Here is a 26,876-nt window from a genome sequence, read left to right on the forward strand (position 1 = left end):
TTAATTTGAAATTAAAACCTTATAAAATATTAGGTCAGCATAGTAAATGTTACCCAAATCATCTTCAGTCACTACCAGGACCAGGTGGGTAGGGCTAGTCTAAAAAAAATCTTCACGACAAGGCAGCTGCTGTCCATAAAAATTAATCACTGTGAAAGATCACGTAGTCGCTCTCTGGCAAGGCTTCTCAAGCTAAACACAGATACTGCACTTTCTAAAATGCTGAGCATTACTAGAAGTTCAGACAAAGTCATTCATACAATTCCAAATGAAAAGAAATACTTCAGTTCATTTCCTAGGGCTTGCCAGCATGGGGATAATGCTTTGTACCTTCCTTTCTTCATTTGAAGGCAATTAAGAGCTAAACTTCAATGCTGGTTCTGAAATCTGGTATTCATCCATATTCTATCCTTCCTTGGGGAGGAAAAAATGTTATGCCAGTCAAAGAGCTTAAGAAAGTGTCCCAGGGGCACAATTTTTCCAACAAAGAATAATGGACCCTGTTCTGTGAATATGAGTGAAGAAATGCTTGACAGTCTACAGACATCTTTCCATCTGTCCATGTAGCATACAGCATTGGGCTATTCAAAGAGATAACAAGTCCTCCAAGTTGATCAGGTACAACAACCCCATCTGAATGTCAAGACAGTCCTCTGTCTTTCTCACACCCAGGACACTGTGATACAGCCTGGCCTTTCTAAAACTGAGCTGAATCCAGCTATCTAGCCCAGAGGGGCAACCAACTGCCGACACCCTTTATGTTTCTAAAATAATTAACAAGACCGTGAACGGCGATGTCAGAGTGAACATTAAACTTCCACTTCTGACTAATGGTCTAGAATATTATACTCTGGCATACTGGAATGGTTTAATTTAAATTATGCATAATTTCATCCATTTGCCTGGATAATAATCCCATTGAATGCTCTTGGAATGCAATAGCTAACGAGCACCATAAAATGACAATTAGAAGCCAGATACAGAAGAATCCAAAGATGAAATAGGAAGGGGACTTTTATTTACACCGCTCTGTCCACATGATCTCACTGAAGAATTAGAATGAGCTCAGTTTGTTGCAACTAATCTTGAACTGGAAGTCGAAAACCACCCCATGGTCAGAAACACTGACTTCATCTGATATGAAAGAGTTCTTCCTCAACTTGCTGGCATGCCCGAGGGTGGAGTGGGGTGGAGTGGCAGTCTGAAGGAACGAGTCCTAGAGAAGACATCACAAAGTGCCTGAAATTCTAGCTGTTACCACAGACGGTCTTTGCTACATCGGTCCGGAGAGGGTAGCGGACGGTAAACCTCCAAATGATCTGGAGATGGCTGCAACTTCCAAAACTCCTCACTGACACCCTTGATCTAGGGGATTGCTGACGACCCTATTCCGAGGGTCAGATCTACATGACTCGCTTTGCTTCTCCTTCCTTCCTGACACCTAAGGGTTACTGATTTGCACAACTGCGCACAGAACCTCCCTCCCACCCTCCTACTGTGTTGTTCAAGCAGGCAAGCCAAGTGCAAAGTAGCAGAAGCACTAGCTCAGCCATCACCACCAGCTGTAACTAGAACTGGCCCTGTAATCTCTGACATCACTCTTGTTACAGATGTCCCCCAGTTCGGAATTGAATTCTGGACTCTACAACCTATAGCATAATCGTGGTTAGAATGACAAGGGTCCCCATAGGGCTCGCATGTTTGAATGCTTGGTCCCCAGTTAGTGAACTGTTTGGGAAGGATTAGGAGGTGTGGCCTTCTTGGAGGAGGTGTGTCACTGAGGATGGGTTTTGATATTTTTCAAAAGCCCCTACCGGGCCAAATTTTTCTCTCTCTCTCTCTCTGACTGCTGCCTGTAGATCAGAATGTAAGGCTCTTAGCTACAGATCCAGCACCATGCCTGTCTGCTTCCTGCCATTATGATCACAGACTAACCCTCTGAAACTGAAAGCTATCCCCCAATTAAATGCTGACTTTTATAAGAGTTGCCTTGGCTATGATGTTTCTTCACAGCAACAGTAACTAAGATAAGCACTATAAAATTAGATGTTTTGTTCACTGATCTATCCCCAGGACCCAGAATAGTACCTGGAGCAAAGCACTACATGATTTGTTTGTTCAGTGATTGATCATAAATATGAATAGTCATGTCTTTAAGAAAAGAGAGCTACAGAACTATCATGAGATAGTGCCAGATAATGCTGATCTTTATTCAAATACTACACTAGATCGTACACCTGGCCCACTTCCATTCCCTTCAGAAGCATGAGCCTTTACAACTCCACAAATCTACATGTGGTAGCTCTTTCTGTATCCTAAACATAACATATCATAGAAAGACGAACTCTGCCTATGTGAGTCTAGTTAAGAGACACAAAATATTTCATCTTTAAGTGTGCTGAGGAACTGATTTCTTAGAAAAAGAGCATACATTTAAACCTATAGCCACACTACATAAAATTATAAAACACCAACAAACTGCAAATACCATAGGCAACTTGATGTGTTAGATGAAGTAGTGTACACACACACACACACACACAGAGTTATTTTAAACCTGAAAACAAAAACAGTTCATGTTACTAATACAGATAATTGAAACTGTTCCCTGAGCTGTATCCTGCTTTATACTCCTGGTTCTAGTCATCTTACTACCGCATACTACATGGAATTCACTCCTTTATTTATAGTTTTTTTCTTCATAGCCATGAGACTGAGAGCTGGGCTTTATAGCTTTGTATTATCAATACCTACCAAATAAAAAGCTATTGATAAGCTGTTGATAGATACAGCTCAATATTAACATAAATGTAAAAAAAAAAAAAAAGCTGGAGAGATGGTATAGCAGTTAAGAGCAGTTGCTGCTCTTCCAGAGGACCAGGGTTTGATTCCCAGGACCCACAACCATCTGTAACTCCATTTCCAGGGTATCTGATGCCCTCTTCTGACCTCCCCAGGCATCAGGAAAGCATGTAGTGCTTAAATATACATGCAGGCAAAGCACTCATACAAATAAAATAGAAATAAATTTAAAAGTAACATATCACATCAATTAGTCAATCAAAGAAATCAAAGTGTTTCCACGAATTCAAAAGGACGTCTATAATAATGCAAGGGATAACACTTTAGGAAAAGAAAATCAAATATTTATTAATTACAATGGAAGAAAACACAACTTTCTAAGATTTAGTCATTTGAAATGTTATTCCTGTTTTACATTGAAAAGGCTATCATATAATCAATCAAAAGTTTGGGAAGTAAAGAGAAAAGAAATACCTGCACTCTTATACAGTAAGGTTTTTGTCTTTAAAAAAAAAAATCAGCCTGAGTTTTCTAAGCTGATCAACTGAAAATCAAATGATATCTTAGGCACTAAATTGTCATGACACTGGTGACCAAAAATGAGTTCTTGTCATGAAATGTCGTGTGCTTCGTTATAATCTCAAGCCTTTGTGAACATGTTATGACTGTGGCCGAAGTAAAGGAAAACAGTGGTGTCTCTGAATCAATCATGGGCCGTGAGAGCCAGACAGACTGTATGACAGATGCAATTTCTCTTGGCACCGCCTGGGCGGAACTAATTGATGACAATCGTATGTCCATATTGGCACGTTTCCACAGAGGATGTGTGTGAATATGTCACCACATCTGGATGCTAGGCATGTTAGGGTCCTGAGGCACAGAGACCTCCTAAAACCAGAGGCCCACAGCTGCACTCAATGAACACGGTGGGAGCTGTACAGGGCGATGAAAGGCCTGAATTACCACAAACTGTAAATACAGATTTATTTCATTAAAATACGAGGTAACTGCTGCAGCCACCTCTCATTCAGACAGACATGTGCCTCTTAAAAAAAAAATAAAAAAGCTACAGCATATATATGTGTGTGTGTGTGCATATGCTTTGTCAATAAAATTTTCATTTCTCCTATAACACACACATAAAGCAAAATCGTAGTTTACCTGATTTCCTTTAACGAAAGAAAATCCACCCAAAAATTAAACTGAATAAGTCTGACAGACCACTGTCACCATGTTTGTGAGAATAGTTCCCTTTCACTTCTTTCAAAATACAAAATCAAAACGTCATGTCCAAAGTCTATGCTGAAAATTCAACAAATAATAGTAAAAAGTACAATATGTCATATATAAGTCCATTTTAATATGAAAGGCAGATGAACATAAACCAGTATCGCTTTATAACTCACAACTAGAGAAATCAGACTGAGTAATAATTTTATTCTGATCCTACATTATGAGTTATCAACAAATTTGATTATTTTTAATAAGTGTTTTCAACAATTATGCAAGACTCTGGGATTTTTTTTAAAAGGTTTCTGTTACAGTCACAAGATCATTTCAGTAAAAGAAAATTTATAGCTGAGCATCCCCTTACGGATATATAATTAAATCTCTCTAAATAATGACTCTTCCTATGCGGAGTGACAGAAACCATTCTATACAGCAGTAGTTTATACATGTCATCACGGATAAAATTCTCATTTTAACCTGATCAGAAACTAAAAGTTCACTTGCCTGGTATCTTTTTAGACTTCTTCATCTCTCTTATCCATTTCCCTAACTTCTTTCAACATCCATGAGGATTTTCTCTGGGGGGTTGGGGGGTAGGCATGTGTGCACACAGTCAAAAGTCAAACTCAAGCATCAGAAACTTACCTCCCAGGAATGGGGCTTGCGGATTAGGCTGGCCAGAGAGCACTGGGGATCCATCTGTCTCCACCTCCTCAGTGCTAGGCTTACAAGCACGCCCACCTTTCTCACGGGTGCTGAAAATCAAACTTAGGTCCTCGGCTGAGAGCAGCAAGTACTTGGCCTGCTGAGCTCCCTCCTCAGCTCTTCGGATTCTAATGTCCGACTCCTCATCCCTTCTTCTAACATAGTAAGCTGTCTTGTTCACCTGGGATGATCAATGAGTAACAGGAGAGGTGTGCCAAATTAAGGACTCCCTTCTCTGAGGATAACCGAAACATGAAGGCCACCTTTCACGCTCTGTTTTACTATGACTGCCAATCACCCTCTAAATGTTCACATGGTGATGAGAGGTGTTACTAATAGATCAGGCTTTTTCACATGTGGATTGAATAAAGAAAGTAATTTCCTCTTTAGGAAAATCATACAAGGCTCTTTAACACATCCTTTTTACTTGTAGGCTTACAAGTGCTTTTAAAGGGCAAGGCTATGGCTAAAAAAGAAAGGCCAGCTTAATGAGTGATGTGGAAATAAGAAAGAACAACCAAAAATGAGTTCTTTTTTATATACTTTGATGAAAAACTAAAACCAAAGGCTTTTCTCCTCTTGAGTGTATTTAAGATCATCATCAAATATGAAAATCTTCCACATCACAACAATGCTGGTCCCTCCCATCACAAAATAGCATCTTGACTCTTTATGTATTTAAAAAACACAATTATAGATTTTAGGAATGGATAGCGCTGAATAGAGAAAAGGGTGGGAAGGAGAAGGAAAGAAGAAGTCAAATTCAGCTGACACTAAGACCATCTAAGTGACCTCTGACCTTATGGTCTATGCTTCTTTTAGAATTATAAATGGATAGAGTATTCAAAGAGCAAGACTGAGTCAGATCCAGTTCGGCACAGATATTCTGACAAGTTCTAGGTCCCCTGTTGGCTTTATTTTCTTATCATCTGCCCCAAGACAAAAGCGTAAGGTCGACATCTAAAAGGAATTATCACGAACAGATATTAACATCCTAATGAACTAACTCCATGCAATGAATTATCTTGTGTCTCTGACTTATGGTACCAAGTCAATGCAACTGCTAATGGTGAACCCACACAATGAACAGCGGTGCTCCTACGAGGGAAGACCCCAAGAGCTCACACTCTCTTCAGTAGATGCTAAGAAACAATGTCCCTTAATGGGGCCTCAGAGAGGAACAGAACATAAGCACAGCACTGCATCGGCCATCAAGTTCTTCACACAAAAGCCCTGTTTCTGTGCGCCGTGAGACCCACGGGGAACGATCTGTGCGTGCGCAGTCCTCCACTCCTCGGCTTGATGACCTCCCAGGAGCACCCAGCGCTCCCAAGGCAAGTGGCGGGAACAGCAGCAGATTTCTAAAAATTCACGGCTCTATAGAAGAGCATTCCAGCAGGCTTTCCCACCCAAGAGCTCAAAGCCAGGTCAGCAATGAGCAGCCTACAGGCTTCTTTCAGGGCTCATTCTTCAAACAAACAAGCAAAAATGAAGCACTTCTTTGGAGGCCCAAAAGCACACAACCTAATGCAACTCACACGCTTCGCACGACCTCGCCCCAAGTCAAAGCACAAAGAAACACAACTTCTGGCTATTCTCATTCATAAATACCTGGAATTTGGAACAATGAAGCTTCTCTTTGTAAAACGAGTCTAGACAGAAGCAGCAAACACGGAGGCATTTTCCCAACTTCATCTCTTCACCTAGGGTTACTTGTCTCAGAAGTCACTTTGAGAAGCAGTCATGTTTTTAGAGACTTGTCAGTTCCCTTCTCTGCACACCCAAGTATTTACACACAACGCCCTCACCTGACTTTTTTGCCTTGCTCGGTAAGCATCTTCACCAAATCGGCAATGGGGTACTGAGCTTTGGCTGCGCAGAGGCCATAACCTGCGAGGGGACATAAGAACACAAAAGAATGAGGCTTTATTCTTGAAATCTTACGAAGTAAAACACTTCTCTTGATCAAAACATATGTCTATGCCAACATAGGCAGTTAACTGGACTAAATGAAAGCAGATTTACTATAAATAAATAAATCTTTAAAAAATAAAAACTTAAAATGTTTTCATTATTTTATATTTACATTTTATATTTTATTATTATCCCTTATATGCCTTTTTTGTCTAATGAGAGACAGAAAGGGTGTGGATCCAGATGGGAGGGGAGGAGCAGAGCAATGGGATGAGTAGGGAGAGGGGAATGTGTAATCAGAATATAGTGTATGAAAAATATTTTTATTAAAAGAAATCAAAGGTAGAACAGAAAACAAAGATCATGGTCTTATAATATACAGTAAATCTGTTCAAGAAAATACAGGATTCATTGAATCTTTCCATAGATTTTCAACATGTATTTAAAGTTATTTTTAAAGTTTAAATAAAGTTTATTTATTCAAAAGAAAAAAATCATCCTGAATTTGAAACTCAAAATCCAATGACCCCCTCCTGAATCTCCCAATAAATCTCATGTTACAGAATATCCTTGCTGCACTCCGTGCACACACTAGTCTATGCCCCTGCTGCACTCCATGCATGCACACACTAGTCTATGTCCCTGCTGCACTCCATGCACACACTAGTCTATGCCCCTGCTGCACTCCATGCATGCACACACTAGTCTATGTCCCTGCTGCACTCCATGCACACACTAGTCTATGCCCCTGCTGCACTCCATGCATGCACACACTAGTCTATGCCCCTGCTGCACTCCATGCATGCACACACTAGTCTATGCCCCTGCTGCACTCCATGCATGCACACACTAGTCTATGTCCCTGCTGCACTCCATGCATGCACACACTAGTCTATGTCCCTGCTGCACTCCATGCACACACTAGTCTATGTCCCTGCTGCACTCCATGCACACACTACTCTATGTCCCTGTTGCACTCCATGCATGCACACACTAGTCTATGTCCCTGCTGCACTCCATGCACACACTAGTCTATGTCCCTGCTGCACTCCATGCACACACTAGTCTATGCCCCTGCTGCACTCCATGCATGCACACACTAGTCTATGTCCCTGCTGCACTCCATGCACACACTAGTCTATGTCCCTGCTGCACTCCATGCACACACTAGTCTATGTCCCTGCTGCACTCCATGCACACACTAGTCTATGCCCCTGCTGCACTCCATGCATGCACACACTAGTCTATGTCCCTGCTGCACTCCATGCACACACTAGTCTATGTCCCTGCTGCACTCCATGCATGCACACACTAGTCTATGCCCCTGCTGCACTCCATGCATGCACACACTGTCTATGCCCACTCTCACATGTTTCTAAACTCTGAATGTATCTTTGATGACATTATAGTCCTGTGGATCCTTCCTGGCTTTGTTACTATTCTTCCTCTAATACCTTGAATAGTTTTTCTCCTGTTCTCCTCCTTAGATGGCCAAGGCTTCCTCTGAGGCTTTCAATTCGTCCCTTACATCATAGCTCACCCAAGGACTTCAGCCATTTTGCTGAGTCCTGCTGGCTTGACCTGCCATTTGACCTCTAGCATGGTCACTGTCCAAATTTAATGTCCTCAAAAACAGAAGAAGAAGAAGAAGAAGAAGAAGAAGAAGAAGAAGAAGAAGAAGAAGAAGAAGAAGAAGAAGAAGAAGAAGAAGAAGAAGAATTGAAAACCCTTCTCCTCCAACTCTACTCCCATATAAATAAATTCAAATAAATAAAAAAGAGTCCTTCCTACTTGAGATTTGCTTAACTCTGTTATGTCCATATTACCTGTATAGTAACTCACATCTGTTCATACTTTTCTAGCCCTTTTTCAAATGCCAACTCTTTGCCCTAGCTATCACTTCTGCCTTCTCCTACCCACAACACGATCCATCCCCTAAGGCTCAGAACAAATCCTAACTTCCCTTCAACCCTTCTTAGGTTCCTCGTGGGAAAAAAAAAAATTCTACACGGTTCAGTTTAACCACTGCCATAACACACTTGGCATTTATTATTTAATAATAATAAAACATTATTTATCTCCCTGCCTGATTTCTAAACTGGGATAGATACTGCCTGGAGGGCAGAGACTATGTCCTCTCTAGCTTCATACCTTTACACACGAGCATAGCTTCTTAATAGGCCACACACTTGCCTTCTGGCTAGGACAATTCACTCTGCAGGGATGTCCCAAACATTACAGTGTGTTTCCACACACTAACTCAGCCCTGTAACAACCAAAATCCACCATTCAGAAGACTTAAAAAGTAATAGTGTCCTATGTGGAGTTCACGTTGAAATATCAAATTTGCCTTCCATCTGTTATTTTTATCGTAGTACGTTCTCAACCAGTAAATTGCCCAGATGTTCAAGTCAGCAGTCTTTCTTCAAGGAAAGCTCCTATAATGGCATGATGGAGTTAAAATCTTAACCTGACATTCTGTGACAATCATGAAAAACTGAGCTAAGTCTTACACATTAAAAACTGAGACCAAGAGACATTAAATGACTTGGTCTGTATCATGCATGACAGATGACTTGGTCTGTATCATGTATCATGTTAGAGGCAAAATTAAGTACAAAGGTGACATACGGAGACCCCCATGACAAGTTCCTTCCAGTCTGTCACTTCAGCCACTCAGTCAGGACAATAGCTACAAGATGAGCTCTTTCTGCTAAGTCACACTGGCTAATTTGATTGGAAACCACTTATTAAACCAGCATCATCCCTAACAACAATCTAAACATTTGTCCTCATGCCCACAGATAACTGTGGTCCTCACCTCTCATCACGGAAACTTCACTTTGCAACACAAGGAGACCATTACAGAAAACCACCAAGATTCTTGACCGACTTTTAAACAAATGACTTTTGAAGAAAAGAGACTAACATTTCCTGAGTCTAATGAACGAGTCTGACACTTCCACATGCTATACCTAATTCAATCTGATATACCCTAAAATTGACAATAAGCAAGACTCAACAGTAACTTAACATCTGTACAGAGCTCAAAAAGATGGCTAGAACACGCTCCATCAATTGATAGGATATTTACGTTACTCCAAAATATTAACCTAAACTGAGAGTTCTCGATATTCTCACTCAGTAACCATTCAGTTGCTACTGTTTCTATTGTGTTTTCAAGAATAAGGAGGTTCCTATGGCTAGACAGGTCATAGGCCCTAGGGGAAAATCTCTATTATTATATTGCTAAGTGGACATAGAATTAAAATGACTCCTAAAGACTTATTTTTATGCCCGTAGATCAGTGCATCCCTCAGCCCTCATCTGGGAAGCTTCTACTTGCACCGTGACTAACACAGTGACCCACGACTGGTCGGGGTGCAGAGAGTAAGAGACTGCAGCATCCTCAGCTAAATGGGACTTGTTTACTGCAGCTACTCTCGTCAAGGCTCCGGGGCATCACTGCAGAAGGGACAGAAAGCATCGAGTCCCAAGTGACTACAAGGGAACATTACCTTGTGGGCACAGCAGGGCGGCTGCCCTCATGCATTCACAGTGGTTGTCCTAGCACGCACAGAGACTATGCAAATCCAACATGGAGCTGGGAGTGGGGGGGATGAAATCCCACTCTTAGCAATGGAGTTATGGGCAACTGCGAGCTGCTCTAGAGACAGGGCTCCTGGTGAGTCAACCATGTTCCAGCGGAAGACCACACATCCACTCCTACCTGGGTAACACAAAGTGGTCTTGAAGAGTTAAGAGAAAAAAAAAAGAAAAAGAGAAAGAAACCACAAAGTTGGGTAAGTAGAGGAGGAAGATGGATCTGGGAAGGGTTGGGGATGAATGTGCTCAAAACCTGTGTGAAAGTCTCAAAGAACTAGTACAGTTTTTAATGAGGAGGTTTCAATTTACCCTTTTCCTATTACTCAATGTAATCAATTACACAGCCATGATAGGTTGTTTTGTTGGTAAGACTTTACTTTTGTTGTATTCATTCATTCATTCATGCATTCATTCATTCATTCATTTATTACCTGGAGTAATAACAATGCTATTAGCTTCCCGGATCATCTCAACTGCATTGTCAAGGTTGATTTCTGTGTGCGTGCCGGTAATTTCCATGGGTTTGCCACCAGCTGTTGAAGTTGTACCATAGCCTCCAAGAATCACGTTAGCCAGGGAGCGATTCATTGCCTAGAGAGCAAAACCATCACCCATGAGAGTTCAATACGTGGAATTCTCTGAAAATAGCATGAAGTTTATGTACATGAAATTCAACATCATTTGCAAGGAATTTATTTAACTATTTAAAAAATTTTAGCCACACTGGCTTTTAAAATTAGTTCAAAACTTAAATAACAGAGACATCTTTGAACCCTATCAATTTTCTAACCAGGTCAATTCCACCCTAATATGTTTTCAGAAAAAAATTTAAACAAATATTTTAATGCAAATTATATGCAAAATACAAAAATTAATGAAAAATTTGGATGTCCTATTATCATCTAGATACTGAATAAGCAACTTCTCTCTCCATATTTAAAGGTACTTCACCAGAATGAAAGAGAGCCGGAGAGATTTATTTGCAAGAAGAAAAATTTTCATAAAATGACCTTCTCTCTCTCCAGTGGATTCTGCTACTGCATACAAGCAGTCAAAAGACAACCAGAAGGAATTCAAATGATAATTACACATTTCATTTAGAAGTCCACAGCCCTTTGCATTCAAGAAAAAAAAAATGTGGGTATGGACACTCTCATTTTCCAAATCTATGAGAGCTCCATGAAATCTTATCCCTGATTATCACAGAAGCAGATGGATTCATCATTCTAAAAGCTTCTCATTCTAAAGGCTCCATCTACAAGGAGGCGGGTGAACAGGTGACTTACTCCTTCAGTTGGGACCACCCTTTTCACTAGTAAGATAATCTCAGGAGAAAATTCAAAGAAAGGGATCTCTCATTCCGGGTGTACTCACTTATAATCATCAAGAATGGCCTAACAAACACCCCAATTCGACCCTAAGACAACACGTGTTCTAGTTTTGTGAAGACTAGCTGGAGGGGAGGCGGCAAAAGGAGAGAAACTAGATGTTTTGAGGAACAAAAACACATTTTAAGAATTCTGATGACTTCCTCTTTTAGTTAGGGTTTCTATCGCAGTCATAAACACCAAGACCAAAAGCAGCTTGGGGAGGAAAGGGTTTATTTTGAAAGGGTTTATTTTGCTGACCCTTCCACATCACACAGCCCATCACTGAGGGACTTGAGGATAGGAACTCAGGGCAGGAGCTGATGCAGAGGCCATGGAGGAGTGCTGCTCACTGCCTTGCTCCTCATGGCTTGCTCAGTCTGCTTTCTTAATGGCACCCAGGACCACCAGCCCAGGGGTAGCACCACCTATCATGAGCTGGGCCCTCCCACATCAATCATCAAGCAAGAAAAATGTACCACAGGCTTGCCCACAGACCAGGCTGGTGGGGGCATTTTCTCAGTTGAGATTCCTTCCTTCAAAATGACTCTTGCTTATATCAAGTTAACATAAAACTATAGTCAGCACACAATACCATTCATGAACCAAAGCATTTTACATGATGAGGACTTCATGGGGAGAAGAAACTCAAAAAAACATTTAAAACCCATTTTAATGGTTGTAGTCCACGATATCACTTAAAAGCTTACAGTTATTAATATTTACTTTTTCAAAGACAATACTCTATTTAAAAAGTTAAAAAAAAAACCAAAGTATTTAGAAATCTTCAATAATACCACATCAGAAAAGTATAGGGCCATCCATACAACAATAACTAGGCCAGTGACAACCTTACAGAGACATTTACACAGCTGGAGAGGTCCAGCAATAAGAGAGTGGAGGAGGAATGTGGAAAATAGCCACACTTTAATAAATAACATAAATTTCAAAGATGATTTGGATAAGGGCATAAGAGAAAGTTTGATGTTTTGAATTAACATCCTAATCCCAGCCTGGCAAGAAATTTATAAACTCCTGAATAAAGACTGAAGCAGTCATAACTGGGACTCCCCAAACATTCAATTTTTGATGTCTATAAATCTTTTCCAGTTTTGATTATAAGATTCAGAGAATCAGTTATCAAAAAGTATGTCCTACAAAACTCTTGCCATTAAAAATTAATTTTTTAAATCTATTTTGGGGGGCAGAGAGATGGCTCTGTGGGTAACAGTGGTTGCTGAGCAAGCATGAGTTACCCAGTTCCCTCCCCCAAAAGCTAGGCATGGTCCCACACACAACAGCAACCTTCGCACTGAAAAGCAACCCTGGGGTAGGTTGCTAGCCTAGGCAAAACCATGAGCTCCGGACTCAGCATGAGACCCTACCTCAAAGGATGAAGGCAGAAGATGAGAAAGGAAGACCCTCAATGCCCTCTCGCCCTCTATACGCATAGGACCATATGCCCCCAACACACACATGTGCCTATACCATACATGCATGCACCTCCTACATACACACACAAAACTATTTAGACGTTGAGGTTCCTGTTAGAGAGAACTTTTCTCCAATGGACAAAGAGTCCTCATTACTTTTTAACGGAACCAACAGATCACAGGAGCACATGACGTAGAGATAGATTTGTGAGGACAGGAGCCTATCATTCTCTCTTGGCTTAAGAAGAAGCATTATTTCTCCTATGAAATTGAACGGGAGAGGAGAAAAGAATCTCTGAGGATATTTAATTAAAGTGCACTCACTTGGGATGGAACTTATTGAGAAAAAATAGTGGCTTAACAATCAAGGTCTACTCGTTAAACACATAAGCAAAATTATATCACCATTATGCAAATTCCATGTGGTCTCTTAAAAATTACATTACTTTTCATCTCTTAATTTACCATTGCAACATTGTGTTCACAACAAATGTTTAGGGTTTACAGCTTTGTCCCCTTTTTTTTCATTATTTTATTTGCTTCCTTAAGTGATTCATGAGAGTATTCTGTGGCCACTTATCCACAGATTGAGGTGTTCCCAGATTCCAAGACCAAAAAAAAAAAAAAATTGCCACACTGTCCGAGCCGGTTCCTTTTGAGCTAATAAGTCCTATAATGAAAGTTGTGTTCTACATTAAAGAGATCATTAACTCACATAATTCCAGTTACACTGAAAGAAATTAGTCTGAAGACAAAAGAAGGGTCATAAAATAGTCAAAACTGAAGCAATAGCATATATATATGCTATTAGTATATAGTACTGCCTCTTGTCTCAATGATCTGTAGATACTGATTAATCAATCACAAAGAAAAAAATAAAATAAAATTCTATTTGACTTAGCTTTTGACTTTCTGCATTCTGTTCTAAGTCCATTTGAAAAGAAAGAGGGGTTTGTTTGTTTGTCTGAAATAAAAATGCTTTTCCAGTTCAGTAAGAGCTCCATCTCCCAGGTGATATTGTAAGCAGAGGGACTACAGAATCATAAAGAGGTCGATTACTATAGCATGGCATAAAGGAAGTCATGGATATGTGTTTGCTGCTTGGACAATGTCAACAGTTTTTCAGTTTTTATTATATGGCTTATTGTGTAACCCCAGCACTGGGCTCAGAGGATACCCGAAGGAATTCATTGTCAGAAGAAAAATTTCATTTTCGAGATTGTTGGTTACTCACTTGGGGAGCATTCCATTTCTCCCCACATAATAAAACCACCCTGCTTTGGTTTGGACTGCCATGTTTGCTTCAATAAACACTACAGAAGGCCAATGGACGGGTACCATACAGACTCTAGTAGCTGCTGCTGCTCTAATCTACCCATAGATGACTCCAAAATAACAAATAAACTCACAGAACAGTCCTTTAGTGAATATTCAAGGTCCATTTATCAAGCAGTGTGTCCATCTGGCTATGCCAAATGCTAATCAGGCTTCACAGGCACACAGGTGAGTACATTAAAATACTTCCTCTACAAAATGAGACTATTTTCTACCTCCAAAACTACTGTGGGGATTAAATAAGCTAATGTTTGTGAATTACCCAGCCTAAGACTTGCAGTGTTAAAATAACTTTGAGCAGCCAGCATGTCATCATTTTTTATTCTAAACTACCTTGAGCAATATATTAGGCACAAATCTTAAATTTAAGAAAAAGGTTTCTTTCTTTTTTTTTTTTGGTTTTTGGAGATAAGGTTTCTCTATGTAGCCCTGGCTTCCTGGAACTCGCTCTGTAGACCAGGCTGGCCTCGAACTCACAGAGATCCACCTGCCTCTGCCTCCCAAGTGCTGGGATTAAAGGTGTGTGCCACCACCACCTGGCAAAAAAAAAAAAAAAGGTTTCTTATACTAACCCAGTACCTGCTACAAATCAGTGACAGTGGAAGGAAAATATCAACTATAAGATAAATTTAGGATGAATAAAAAGCATCTACTTTGAATGTCTTAAAATATGGCAGGCTTGTTTTCATTTTTATTTTTACTGGTTTCTGGCTGTTTTGTAATTGCGTGTAGGAGTGCGGAGAGCAATGGAAGACGCACCATGCCCATCGCCAATAAGAGCTTGGATTGTCAAGGTTCTCTGATATCCTTGCATCAGCATCAAAATCCAACAAAAAGGCCCCAGACCCTCAGACCATTGGCTTGGGAACAACTTCCAGAAGGAAATAAAGATGTCTGGAGGAAGGTTGCAACCAGAATAAAGTTCAAATCATTTCATACGAGTTTGGATATATAATGATAGAGCTATATCTAAATATATTAGCTAGAAAATTAAATATTAAAACAACATCAGACATTAAAAAGAGGGTAAACATGAACACAATGATCCAGAATTAGAATATCAAATGTTAACAGCTAAATGATGAACAGGAATTATGTTCCCTTAACCTTTTCTATTCATCAAACAAAAAAAAACAAACAAACAAACAAAGCCGGGCGGTGGTGGCGCACGCCTTTAATCCCAGCACTTGGGGAGGCAGAGGCAGGCAGATCTCTGTGAGTTCGAGGCCAGCCTGGGCTACAGAGTGAGTTCCAGGACAGGTGCAAAGCTACACAGAGAAACCCTGTCTCGAAAAACCAAAAAACAAACAAATAAACAAAACCTTTTCTGTTCAACCAGACTCCCTCTCTCTTGTACTTCTGTAGCTTTCTTTCTGAAATAGGCTCTTCACGGGGACAAGCTGGCTTTGAAGTCCCTGTGTAATCCCAGCTGCCTTCAAAAAGCCACGGTCTCCCTTCTTCAGCTTCCCAAACGCTGAGGCTACAAGTGTGTGCTGCTATGCTTGGCCCGCAGTAGGTGCTTCATTTTTTGTGTGTTTGTTTTTAAACTGTGTAGCCGTGGCTGACTTAGCACTCACCATATAAACCACATTAGCCAAAACACACAGAGATCTGCCTGCCTCTGCCTCCCACGGGCTGTGATCAAAGGCGTGTGCTACCACATCTGGCCATGGAGTCTTTTTAATTAAGGCTTTAGCTGTCCTTGAATCCAAATGAACAGAAACATACAATTACCGAATAGTAATCTGACCTCATACATTTATGACCCCAGAGAACTATAAGGATATATTAGTATAAGAACCCAAAACATCAAACTTTCTCTTATGCCCTTATCCAAATCATCTTTGAAATTTATGTTATTTATTAAAGTGTGGCTATTTTCCACATTCCTCCTCCACTCTCTTATTGCTGGACCTCTCCAGCTGTGTAAATGTCTCTGTAAGGTTGTCACTGGCCTAGTTATTGTTGTATGGATGGCCCTATACTTGCCCTATACTTTTCTGATGTGGTATTACTGAAGATTTCTAAATACTTTGGGGTTTTTTTTAACTTTTTAAATAGAGTATTATCTTTGAAAAAAGTAATACATTAATAACTGTAAGCTTTTAAGTGATATCGTGGACTACAGCCATTAAAATAGGTTTTAAACAGTTGAGTTTCTTTTTTCCATGAAGTCCTCATCATGTAAAATGCTTTGGTTCATGAATGGTATTGTGTGCTGGCTATAGTTTTAGCTTAACTTGATATAAGCAAGAGTCATTTTAAAAGAAGGAATCTCAATTGCGAAAATGCCCCCACCAGCCTGGTCTGTGGGCAAGCCTGTGGTACATTTTTCTTGCTTGATGATTGATGTGGGAGGGCCCGGCTCACTATAGGTGGTGCTACCCCTGGGCTGGTGGTCCTGGGTGCCATTAAGAAGGCAGACTGAGCAAGCCATGAGGAGCAAGGCAGTGAGCGGCACTCCTCCATGGCCTCTGCATCAGCTCCTGCCCTGAGTTCCTATCCTCAAGTCCCTCAGTGATGGGCTGTGATGTGGAAGGGTAAGCGAACTAAACCCTTTCCTCCCCAAGCTGCTTTTGGTCATGGTGTTTATGACTGCGATAGAAACCCTAACTAAAAGAGGAAGTCATCAGAATTCTTAAAATGTGTTTTTGTTCCTCAAAACATCTAGTTTCTCTCCTTTGGCCGCCTCCCCTCCAACTAGTCTTCACAAAACTAGAACACGTGCCGTCTTAGGGTCGAAACTGGGGCAGTGGAAACAGAAAAGAAACAAAGAGGAGAAAAACATCTCAAATGTGAACAGACAGAACAAAGGGAGAGAGAGGAGATCATTTTACAGGAACACACAGAGGAGAGTGTGTGTGAGCGGCAACTTCTCCTGGGTAATTCGTTCTACTTCCTGTTACGACAGAGTTACCTCGGGAGTTACTACTGTGCTGCTGTGACCATCATAACAAACAGATTAAAGAGGGAAGAAAAAAAACAAAAAGTAAGAGACACAGAGTAGGAACTCGGAATATAAACTGCCTAAAAAAAAAATAGTAATAACAATAAAGAATCTAAAGAAAACCATTAAAGAAACAAGGGTAAAAACGAGAAAGGTACTCAGGATGCCCTCTCAAGAACTACATACAAATCTGTCCCCCAACCTCCTGTATTAATAAGCCACTAACTAGCATTGATAGACTTCAAATCTTTTGCCAGGCGTGGTGGTACATGCCTATAATTCCAGCATTCAGGAGGCGGACACAGATGGGTCCTTAATTTGAGGCCAGCCTTGGCTACATGGTGATAGTCTGTCTAAATATATATATATATAAGATAAAATAATTCAATTACAATTTGATTTTAAAACTCATTTTTCTGGCAAATCACCTTTAAGTAATTGTGAAAATCTGCTGCCCCCTGCTGGTCATTCGCATTTTCCAAATGAAACAGTAAAATGGTTCACTCTTGAAGGAAACTATTTCTAAAGAACTAAATACAACTTTCCTTTAGAGATATTTGTCATTTAAACTCCACAGAGTCTGGAAGTTTTCAACAGGATATAAAATTTCCAAATTTCAAGTCTTCTGAACGACTTGGAAACCACTACTGGCATAATAATCAGGTTGTCTGAAACTTGGGCTGTCGAGTCCTGTGTTTTACAAGATGAGCCAAAAAACACAAAAACACTTTAAAAAGATAAGCTCAGTATTTGAATTAACAAGAGAGCTCTTGGGGCAAGTAAAATGCTGAGATGTAATAAAAATGAAAGTTTTATGCAACCTGAGGTAAACAAAGAAGCAAGGTAGGTGTAGAACTTGGCCCTTTTTTGTGCAACAGATGGAGACTATCACAGAGACTCACAGTAAGTGGAATAAGGGACCGTGGGGTGCCCACCCCAAATGATGTATTTGCAATGCAAACAGTATATGCAATGCAATACACCTAAGACTCAGGGAAGACAGAGAAAGCTGAGGCAGAAACATTGCAAGAGCCAGAGGAAGTGCCTGCTCCTAGATGGTCCCCTAGACGTGACAAGCAGACTGCACCCAAGAAATCTCAGCAAGGCCACTGCCTGAACAAGACCAGCATAATGACAATGCCAGGTGAGTGCCCATGTGGATCAGGGAAGTCCCACAAGGTCCCGGCCCTGGATGAAGAGTTACAGGTGGTCCAGGGCTACTGAGAATAGGGGGAATCCATTTCCTCCAAGGAATCCCAAGTGGTCAGCCTTGGACATATGGACCTAAGCAACACTAAGTGGATTCAGTACAGTGTGTGTACATGCGCATACATATACTACGAAGAAAAGATCTTGAATTGGGGTGGCATAGGAGAAGTTGGAGAGGGGAGGGAGAGGTGAGAGTGATAGAGATAATAGTGTTCATGTATAAAGTTTTTTGAGACGTCTTTGTAAGCCTTGGAGTAATTTTTAAGTGACTTTTTTAATGATTTATTTTTATTTTATGTGCACTGGTATTTTGCGTCATGTATGTCTGTGTATCAAGTGTCAGATCCCCTGGATATGAAGTTACAGCCAATTGTAAATTGCCATGTGGGTGCTGGGAATTGAACCCTGGGAGTGACCTTTTTTCAATTCAAATGCTTAGAGTTAGACCTTACATAGTTTCTTGGTAAAGATATAGACATTGGAAAATACGTTTGTTTTTTTAAAAAGCTTGTTTGTTATAAAGCAATGCAAGTGGTAATTCCACAGTAATCCAGAACTATTCTGTAGAGAATAATAACTATAATTTAAGCAAGTTTTTTCTTGTCAAATTTATAGTCATTTGCAAGATACATTCTGCCATCAAGAAGAGAATTAATTAGGAACAAAAAGGAAAGTGGGAAGTATTTATGTTGCTACTTTTCTGTTCTGATTTCTTCTTTTAAAAAAAAAATCACATTGAGCATAAACCTTCACAATAGGCATTCTCAAAGATAAGCAGGAGCAGCGTGATCAGAACAAGCTGTCTAGAAACACATGATAGTAAATAAAAAGTCTCTAACAGTGAATGCATTCTTTCTAGAACTGTATCTTTAAAGTGAGAATGGATGGATGGGGGAGGACTCATGAAGTCCCACCCCAGCTGAGGAACTACTCAGGGCCTCAGGGAGGGAGCTATAGTCACAGAGAGTCTACCCATGCTCTGGCAGAATGTCCTAACCATGCACATTAAGTGGGCTTAGTGACCAAAAAACAGAATACATGAGGTTGGGAAGGAACGGTGGTTGGAGGGGAGGGGAGGGAGGTTAATGGAGGGGAGAAGGAAAAGGTAGGTGGATAATTTTTTCTTTTTGAGACAAGGTCTCGCTGTGTAACCCTGGCCAGGCTGGTCTCCAACTGAGATCCACCTACCCCTGCCTTTGCCTCTGCCTCCTCCCAAGTAGTTGGATTAAAGGCATGTGCTACCATACCTAACAAGGGGGCTGGATTTGATCAAAGCACCGATAGGCCGAGCGGTGGTGGCACATGCCTTTAATCCCAGCACTTGGGAGGCAGAGCCAGGTGGATCTCTGTGAGTTCGAGGCCAGCCTGGGCTACGGAGTGAGTTCCAGGACAGGCACCAAAACTACACAGAGAAAACCTGTCTCGGGAAAAAAAAAAAAAGAAAAAGAAAAACACAGATAGATAGATAGATAGATAGATAGATAGATAGATAGATAGATAGATAGATAGATAGACAGACAGACAGGTAGGTAGATAGACAAGTAGGTAGATAGATGATAGATAGATAGATAGATGGAATTTTCAAACAAAACACACAAAAAATGTCAAAGATGTACTACACACAAAGATGAATAAAAATAAAATAACATAAGTTGTAAAGCACTGGGGAAAATTAAATGAACTTTGCATAACCACACAATAGATTATTACAAAGCCCCTTAAATACCATCTTAAAGGCAGAGTCTTTTGAGACTAAAAAGGCAAGACTACGTAATATGTAATGTTTTAAAACTTAAGCGAAAGTTAGGCACAGTGTATTATTATCAAGCATTCTTGTAATCCTAGCACTTGGGAGACTGAGGCAGGAGGATCACAAGTTCCATTCTCAAGTTCAAGGCCAGCCAGGGCTATGTAGGAGGAACCTGTCTCACACTACAGGGGGAAGAAAAAGAATTGAATTGAAAAATACAATAAGGTCAGACAAGCAAATACACAGGACTATAGACCAAAAAAAAAAAATGGTAAAAATAACCTAAACTAAATATTATGTGTTACCCTCCAGATGGAGAAAGGCATCGGAAGGGTTTTACTTTTAAGTTTTCCTAATTTTTTTGCAGTTGAATATCTTTAAAATGATCTCAGAAATTTGCTCCAAAAAGCCTCATATTTCTACTGAAAACAATCAAAACCAATAGATTTCTTTTTACTGCAAATAGAAGAAATAACAAGCACATCCTTGTCTCCAGGAGATCATTTCCGTTCCCTTCCGCATGTGTTTCCTTACCACACACATGATGTATGACAAGATCGCACCAGAGGAGCCGATAAGTGCGCCCACGATGGTCAGCAGGTTGTTGTTGAGCAGGAAGCCCTCGGCACACAGGGCCCAGCCCGAGTAGCTGTTCAGCACAGTGATGACAACAGGCATGTCAGCGCCCCCAATGGCAGCTGTCAACGTCACCCCCTAGCGAGAAAACCAAAGCAGAACCCCAAGTGAACGTATGCAATCAAATCTCTGACAGTCAGCATCTCGGTTCTTAATCATCCCAATTTTCTAACTGATGTATTTTCCACAGAAGTTCTACTTCTGGTGACGACCAACTCCCCCATGTGACCAACTCTCTCATCGACATAGCAACTATGAACATTAGTCACCGCCACCCCCAAAATTCCCTAAATAAAAGTAGGGATGAACATGGGCAGAAACTGGAAAGGAGTCTCCGCTAGGAAAAATGAAAGGATACCAAGTGAATGCCCCAGCTCTTGAAGGATTTAGATTGAAGTCAGGCCCTTGCTGGTATCAAGTGGAAGACATAAAACTAAGGCCATCAGTCCACAGTCTTACTTGTCTGACGATCCAGAGGGCATGGTTTGAGAGACAAAGACAGCTGAAAAGTAACAAAGGCAATCCTACAGAGCAGCAGGCTAAAATGATCTGAAGGAGCCCCAACTGCTGTGTCCAAACACTACCCAACTCTCTAGCAGGTACTTAAAACTCTGGGTCAGACTCCAGGCAATTCTAAGGATAGAGTAACAAGAGGTTTCAGTGGCTGTACCATAAGAGCAAGAATCTGAAACTTTCAGTCTAACCAAGTTAGCTGCCCCCAAACAAAAATAAATAATACAAAAAAAAATGTAAATTAAATTGTGAATGGTTATCAATACTCTACATAAATACAACAGAATCCAATGTGTAAAAAAACATCATTAGCAATGTCCATGATGCAATTCAAAGTTGTTAAATACAAGAAAGTAAAAGGGATGGGGGGGGGGGGGCAGATCTTTACTATTTATTCCATATACCCCTCCATTCTTATGTTTTATTTCTACGAGAGTATATAAGCCAAAGGCTATTAAAATATCCTTTGTGTTATGGGGACATTTTCATACTGACAATAAGTTCCTTTTAAATATATTCACCATTCCTCAAAAGTAATAATTCTTTAAAATTTAAATTTCTATATTATAGGTTTGATTACAGGGACTTTTGAAGACTTCTGCTCGATTAGATTAAAAATACAAAAAAAAATTATTTATAATAAAAAAAATACAAAAAAATCATCACCAGATAAGACAGAAGAAAACTGGACTATAAAGCACACAAAGACAGAATTTCAAGTCCCTTTTCTGTGATCTAACATGTCTGTACTGACCCATGGCCTAACTGTATGATCACTCATGAATAAGTGCCTATTGTATACTACAGATCTTGTGTTTCTGAATCAAAGAGTTCGTATTTAATAAGAAATTACTAGATAGCTAACTCTGTACTAGGTGCTATAAATATTTTCTCAACTTAAAATGTAAAGGCCATCTATAAACTACAAACCAGTCTAGAGGAATGTGAAGATGCAATTGTGAATAACAGAATTCCATGTAATAGTATCCTGCACTAATAAAATGTCAAACTAACACAGAGACAGAATCTCTGTTTATATCAATATATTATATGCAAAAATCAGATAGGAGTGGGAAGAAAAAAACCCATGAAATGATGGACTCTCTCAGCGAGTACACTGGGTTTATTTACTGCAATTGATTTTACATAATTATTGGATTCCGTATCAACTCTTCCAGGGGATGTGAGGGCAACTTACAAGCTGTGACCGCCTTACACATATTATACAAACTCCAAAGTATTGTTTGTAGGACTTGTTATTTAGTAGGTGTTAAAACAGAGTGTAAATGTTTGGCTTTTAAAATTCCTGTCCACCAGCACATTAACAGTGAAAAATCCAGAGCACAAAAAGGTGTCAGATGTGACAACTTACAAACAGTCAGTTAAGAGGACATGATTTTCTTCTCGTCCTTTTTAAACTTTCTACATTCTAAAATGGTGAGCATGTAGCTGTTAGACACGTTTATTCCCTCAAGGATCTTGAAGAGACGAAAACATGACCAGATTGTAGTCTAACGATATACTCCCAGCTCCTCTCTAGGTATGTGCTTCTCCGACTCCGGGGACTTACCATGAGAGTAGAGAGCGCAGACACGGAGCCCAGACAGGTGATGCCAGTGGTAAAGCTGGGGTCGGCCATGAATGGAATTATTCCCCCCACACTAGCAGCCAGTAAGCCTGCATTGAGCGCGTGCCTTCCGGGTAGCAGCAGAGGGGCTGATTTCAGAATACCTGGGCCAAAGCAGATGCTACTCAGAACCCAGAGTGTGTCATGGGAAACCCCGCAGGTCACTTAATTCTAAATTACCAAAATTTAATATCAGAATAATAATGTGGCACTTCAGACAGCACTTTCAGCAGCAGACAGGACACATAAAGGCATGTTAAAAGTTCTACACCTAACACACATTAGCAGAGACAAGAACATATGGCTCAACTTAACTGGTCTTCTCCCTACTCTGACCACATAATTTCTTTACTCTGTCATGGAATCTTAAAAATTGATTTTTTTTTTTCCTGTATGACCAGCACAGGAGTTGTTAAGTGTGGTTTTGTTTATTTTCAACTTCAATACAGAGTTCTGGAACATTAGCATTTCCAGTGCTATCAACCAAGCCCAAGGGAGAAGAACCCCCGTTAGCTCGTTCTAAAGAAAAAGCCTGAGACAAGAATGAGACTTGAAATTCACTTGTGACTTTTTTTTTATGTTTCATGGACGTTTCCCCATTTAATAACTTAATTATTCAGAGGCAAAACCATATTTTTACATCATAAACGACTTTCTCTAGGGACTCGTTTGGGACCACACTGCACAGAGGCTCTCTGGATTTTTCCTTCTGCTTCCATTTGCATGATTCCACATCGCAACAGTAAAATTTGCCACGGCAGAGTGCTAAAACGTGCTGTTCTTCAGAATGAGTTCCATTAACCAAACTTGTTGGATAATAAGCGTCTCTCTATTCTAGGAATCACAAGTTCATTTCTGCAGACAATATATAGACACCTCCAAGCAAAGGCCATGGAGGTGCTATTTTGGTCATACATATGATCAACTATCCCTTAGTGTCTACAGATTTCTCTGTACTCATTTCTACTATTAGCAGAGGAAATTGTCACAAAGCTTAGAACCTCTAAGAATTAAAGCTGATTATCTTTTTGAGGGGAAATCTTTTACATGTTGTCTGAGTGCTATACAAATCCCTTCTCCTGACAGTTTCTACTGCGAAAGGGTTTTCTAAAATTGAAACCAACCCACGGATACCCTGAGTGATGGATATTTACCTGTGTGTTACATCAAATCACTTACCCTGCAATTTTCCATAGGCAACAAGAGACCCACTAAAGGTGACTCCACCGATGTAAGTGCCAAGGTAGGCCACAATCTTGGTGAAATTGGACGTTGCATCCATTGCAAAATGTGGGTATTCTACAATGTACTCAGCCATGCAAGTAAGTACTGCCGCCAAACCCACCAAACTGTGGAAAGCAGCGACCAGCTGAGGCAAGTCAGAGATCTGGATGCGCTTCGCAATCGCCAAGCCTATTGGAAAACCAAGGTCAAAGAGACATTAAATTTGACAGACCTTCGGAAAGCGGGGTTTGCATCACTGTCACGAATGAGCATTGCCTGCTTCCCAGAATGCTCCCACACGAACAGGGTAGAGGAAAAACACTGGCTATAGACACATCATGTCAAAATACCTCGTTATCTCGCCTCATCTAACCAACATCAAATAACAGCATCGACTCTGCTTCTCAGAAACCCCATATACTCCCCTGGACAGAAGCTTGTGAAGGCTACTTAAAGCTCCAGTTAGGTCCGCCTATGGTTTCCCACTGAGTGAGTATTCCAGGCTCTCCTCTCTATAGCCAATGCACCTGTGCATATAATTAACAGACGGAATTTTGAGGAAATAAAATTAAGCTTGGGTTTTCAGGTAAGTGGAGCTAAGGCCAAAACTAAAGAAGAATTCCAGGTAATGAACTCTCTAATTGTGAAGGGTTTTCACAGTTGCAGTAAGTAGACAGAAGCAGGAGTGGGGATCAGGGTGCTTGTTGAAGGTCATGTGTAAGCAATTTCCCACCGTGAGCCCACAGTGCAACCATTCTCCTCCAAATGTCTTTCTTGGGATTGTCTCAAAAGGACCCACAGCTTTCCTGAGGAAGTATAAAAGGTAGCCCAAAGCAAACCCTCTGCTGGGAAATATTTAACAGCCAGCTCACAGAAGGGAAGGGAGCACATAAGAGTTTATATAAAGATGAATGCACAACCTTCAAGTAATAAAATATACAATTTGCGTGTGTGTGTGTGTGTGTGTGTGTGTGTGTGTGTGTGTGTGTGTGTGTGTGTGTTCTGTGTAGGTACTTATGGAGGCCAGAAGAGAGCATCAGATCCCCCTGGACCTGGAGCTATAGTTAGTTGTGAGGTCCCTAACATGGGTGCTGGGAAGTGAACTTGGGTCCTCTGGAAGAGCAGCGAGAACTCTTAACCAACGCAGCAGCTCTCCAGCCCCTATTTAATTTTTAATAATGACTTTATTTTAAAACCAGCTCACAACATTCCTGAAAATTTGACAAGAGCGCCAGTACACTACTAGAGAAAATTCAAACAGTGGTTTTTCTACTCCGTTGCATGGTATTTGAATGTTTAACATTTAAGAACAGAGTCTAATGCTGTTTATAACCAGCAGAACAAGAGATGAGCCTACATATATAAGTGTCCCAATTCCCCACCCTATAATCAATAAAGGAAAATAAGAACTTCGTCCACATGGGATATTCTTTAATCCCACTCTAACTCAGTTGACACACTTTCCCATGTTCTAAAATGTCGGTATTTGAATAAAAACAAGCTATGTGGTGTTTACCCAAGGAGCAATCTTCCTAACAATGCATTGCTCAAAATCTATCCCCAATGTTAATGTTTTTTTTAATCTGAAATCTCTGAGCCTTGTTCTCTTCAGATATATGAAGGTCATGAGTGCATCCGAAGGCAGAAGCCCACCCGTGCTTACCGATGGTACCGCCCATGGCCATCGCTCCAGACATCTGGGCTAACAGTTGTGGATCTGGTTTCAGGCCTCCAAGAGTGGCTGCTAGACCTCCTGCAACCCCAATCATGCCCAAGGCGTTGCCCAGTCGCGCTGTTCCCTGAGTGGAAAGGCCGCCCAGGGCACCAACACAGCACAAGCCTGAGCCCAGGTACATGATCTTTTCAAAGGAAAAAAGAGAAAGGAGATTATTAAAAGCTTCAGTCTGCTGGCTCAGGGAAGACCACTCTTGTAGAACACGATTCTCTAAGGACAATTTAAATTCAGACCGTCGACAGACCTGAACTCTTCCGTTAACATTTCAAAATATTTTCCTATCCATTAGGAATACATTATGTACTTTATATTGTATTTATAATAATGCCATTTATACAAATTGGTTTCTTCTGGATTTGCTAGTGTACACAAATATATAAAGGTATCTAAATTAAATGGGGTTATTGTTAGATTTTAAAACACTAAATGTCCAAATGCTATAGAATAGGCTATCCATGTCACTGGTACCACAAATTGTTCCTTAGCTCTACTGTAACAGTCTCATGAAAGCCACATGAGGAAAGAACCATTATCCTCACTTTATAAAAGGGAGAAGTGAAGCTTTGGGGGGTTATATAATTCCTCCAAGGTCAGATCACTAAGCAGCAAACCTGGAGTTCAGACTTGAGTCTCTCGACTACGGCTTCAACTCTGCTCAAATAAAGATCTCGTTATTCCGGTAACACCGATATTGGGAGCACAGAAGACACCAAGGGAGACCTGATTTTCCTGCTGTCAGAAAAGTTGCAATCCAGTGGCGTTCACGGGAAAGAAATGTAAAACACATAACTCACAAGAAAGCCTCGCTTGTTTTATAGTTCACCTGGGAACTTTCTAAGTTCA

The 26,876-nt window shown here is 40.5% G+C and overlaps 1 protein-coding gene across 5 annotated transcripts in view; it reads right to left on the bottom strand.

Annotated features, from left to right (window-relative positions):
* The window catches only part of Nnt (nicotinamide nucleotide transhydrogenase), a 110,204-nt gene that overhangs the window by 12,194 nt on the left and 71,134 nt on the right, over positions 1 to 26,876 (bottom strand). For all 5 annotated transcript variants that reach the window (XM_052743326.1, XM_052743325.1, XM_052743328.1 and 2 more), the window contains exons 14-19: positions 25,962 to 26,157; positions 24,254 to 24,487; positions 23,018 to 23,178; positions 20,833 to 21,012; positions 10,689 to 10,848; positions 6,546 to 6,627 (exon numbers count right to left, since the gene is read on the bottom strand). In XM_052743326.1, coding sequence (XP_052599286.1) covers positions 6,546 to 6,627; positions 10,689 to 10,848; positions 20,833 to 21,012; positions 23,018 to 23,178; positions 24,254 to 24,487; positions 25,962 to 26,157 — 1,013 coding nt within the window. The remainder of the gene's footprint in view (positions 1 to 6,545; positions 6,628 to 10,688; positions 10,849 to 20,832; positions 21,013 to 23,017; positions 23,179 to 24,253; positions 24,488 to 25,961; positions 26,158 to 26,876) is intronic.

The sequence above is a fragment of the Peromyscus californicus genome, unplaced genomic scaffold, assembly GCF_007827085.1.
Source record: "Peromyscus californicus insignis strain IS unplaced genomic scaffold, ASM782708v3 Scaffold_18__1_contigs__length_77618521, whole genome shotgun sequence".
In the NCBI taxonomy this organism is placed as follows: domain Eukaryota; kingdom Metazoa; phylum Chordata; class Mammalia; order Rodentia; family Cricetidae; genus Peromyscus; species Peromyscus californicus.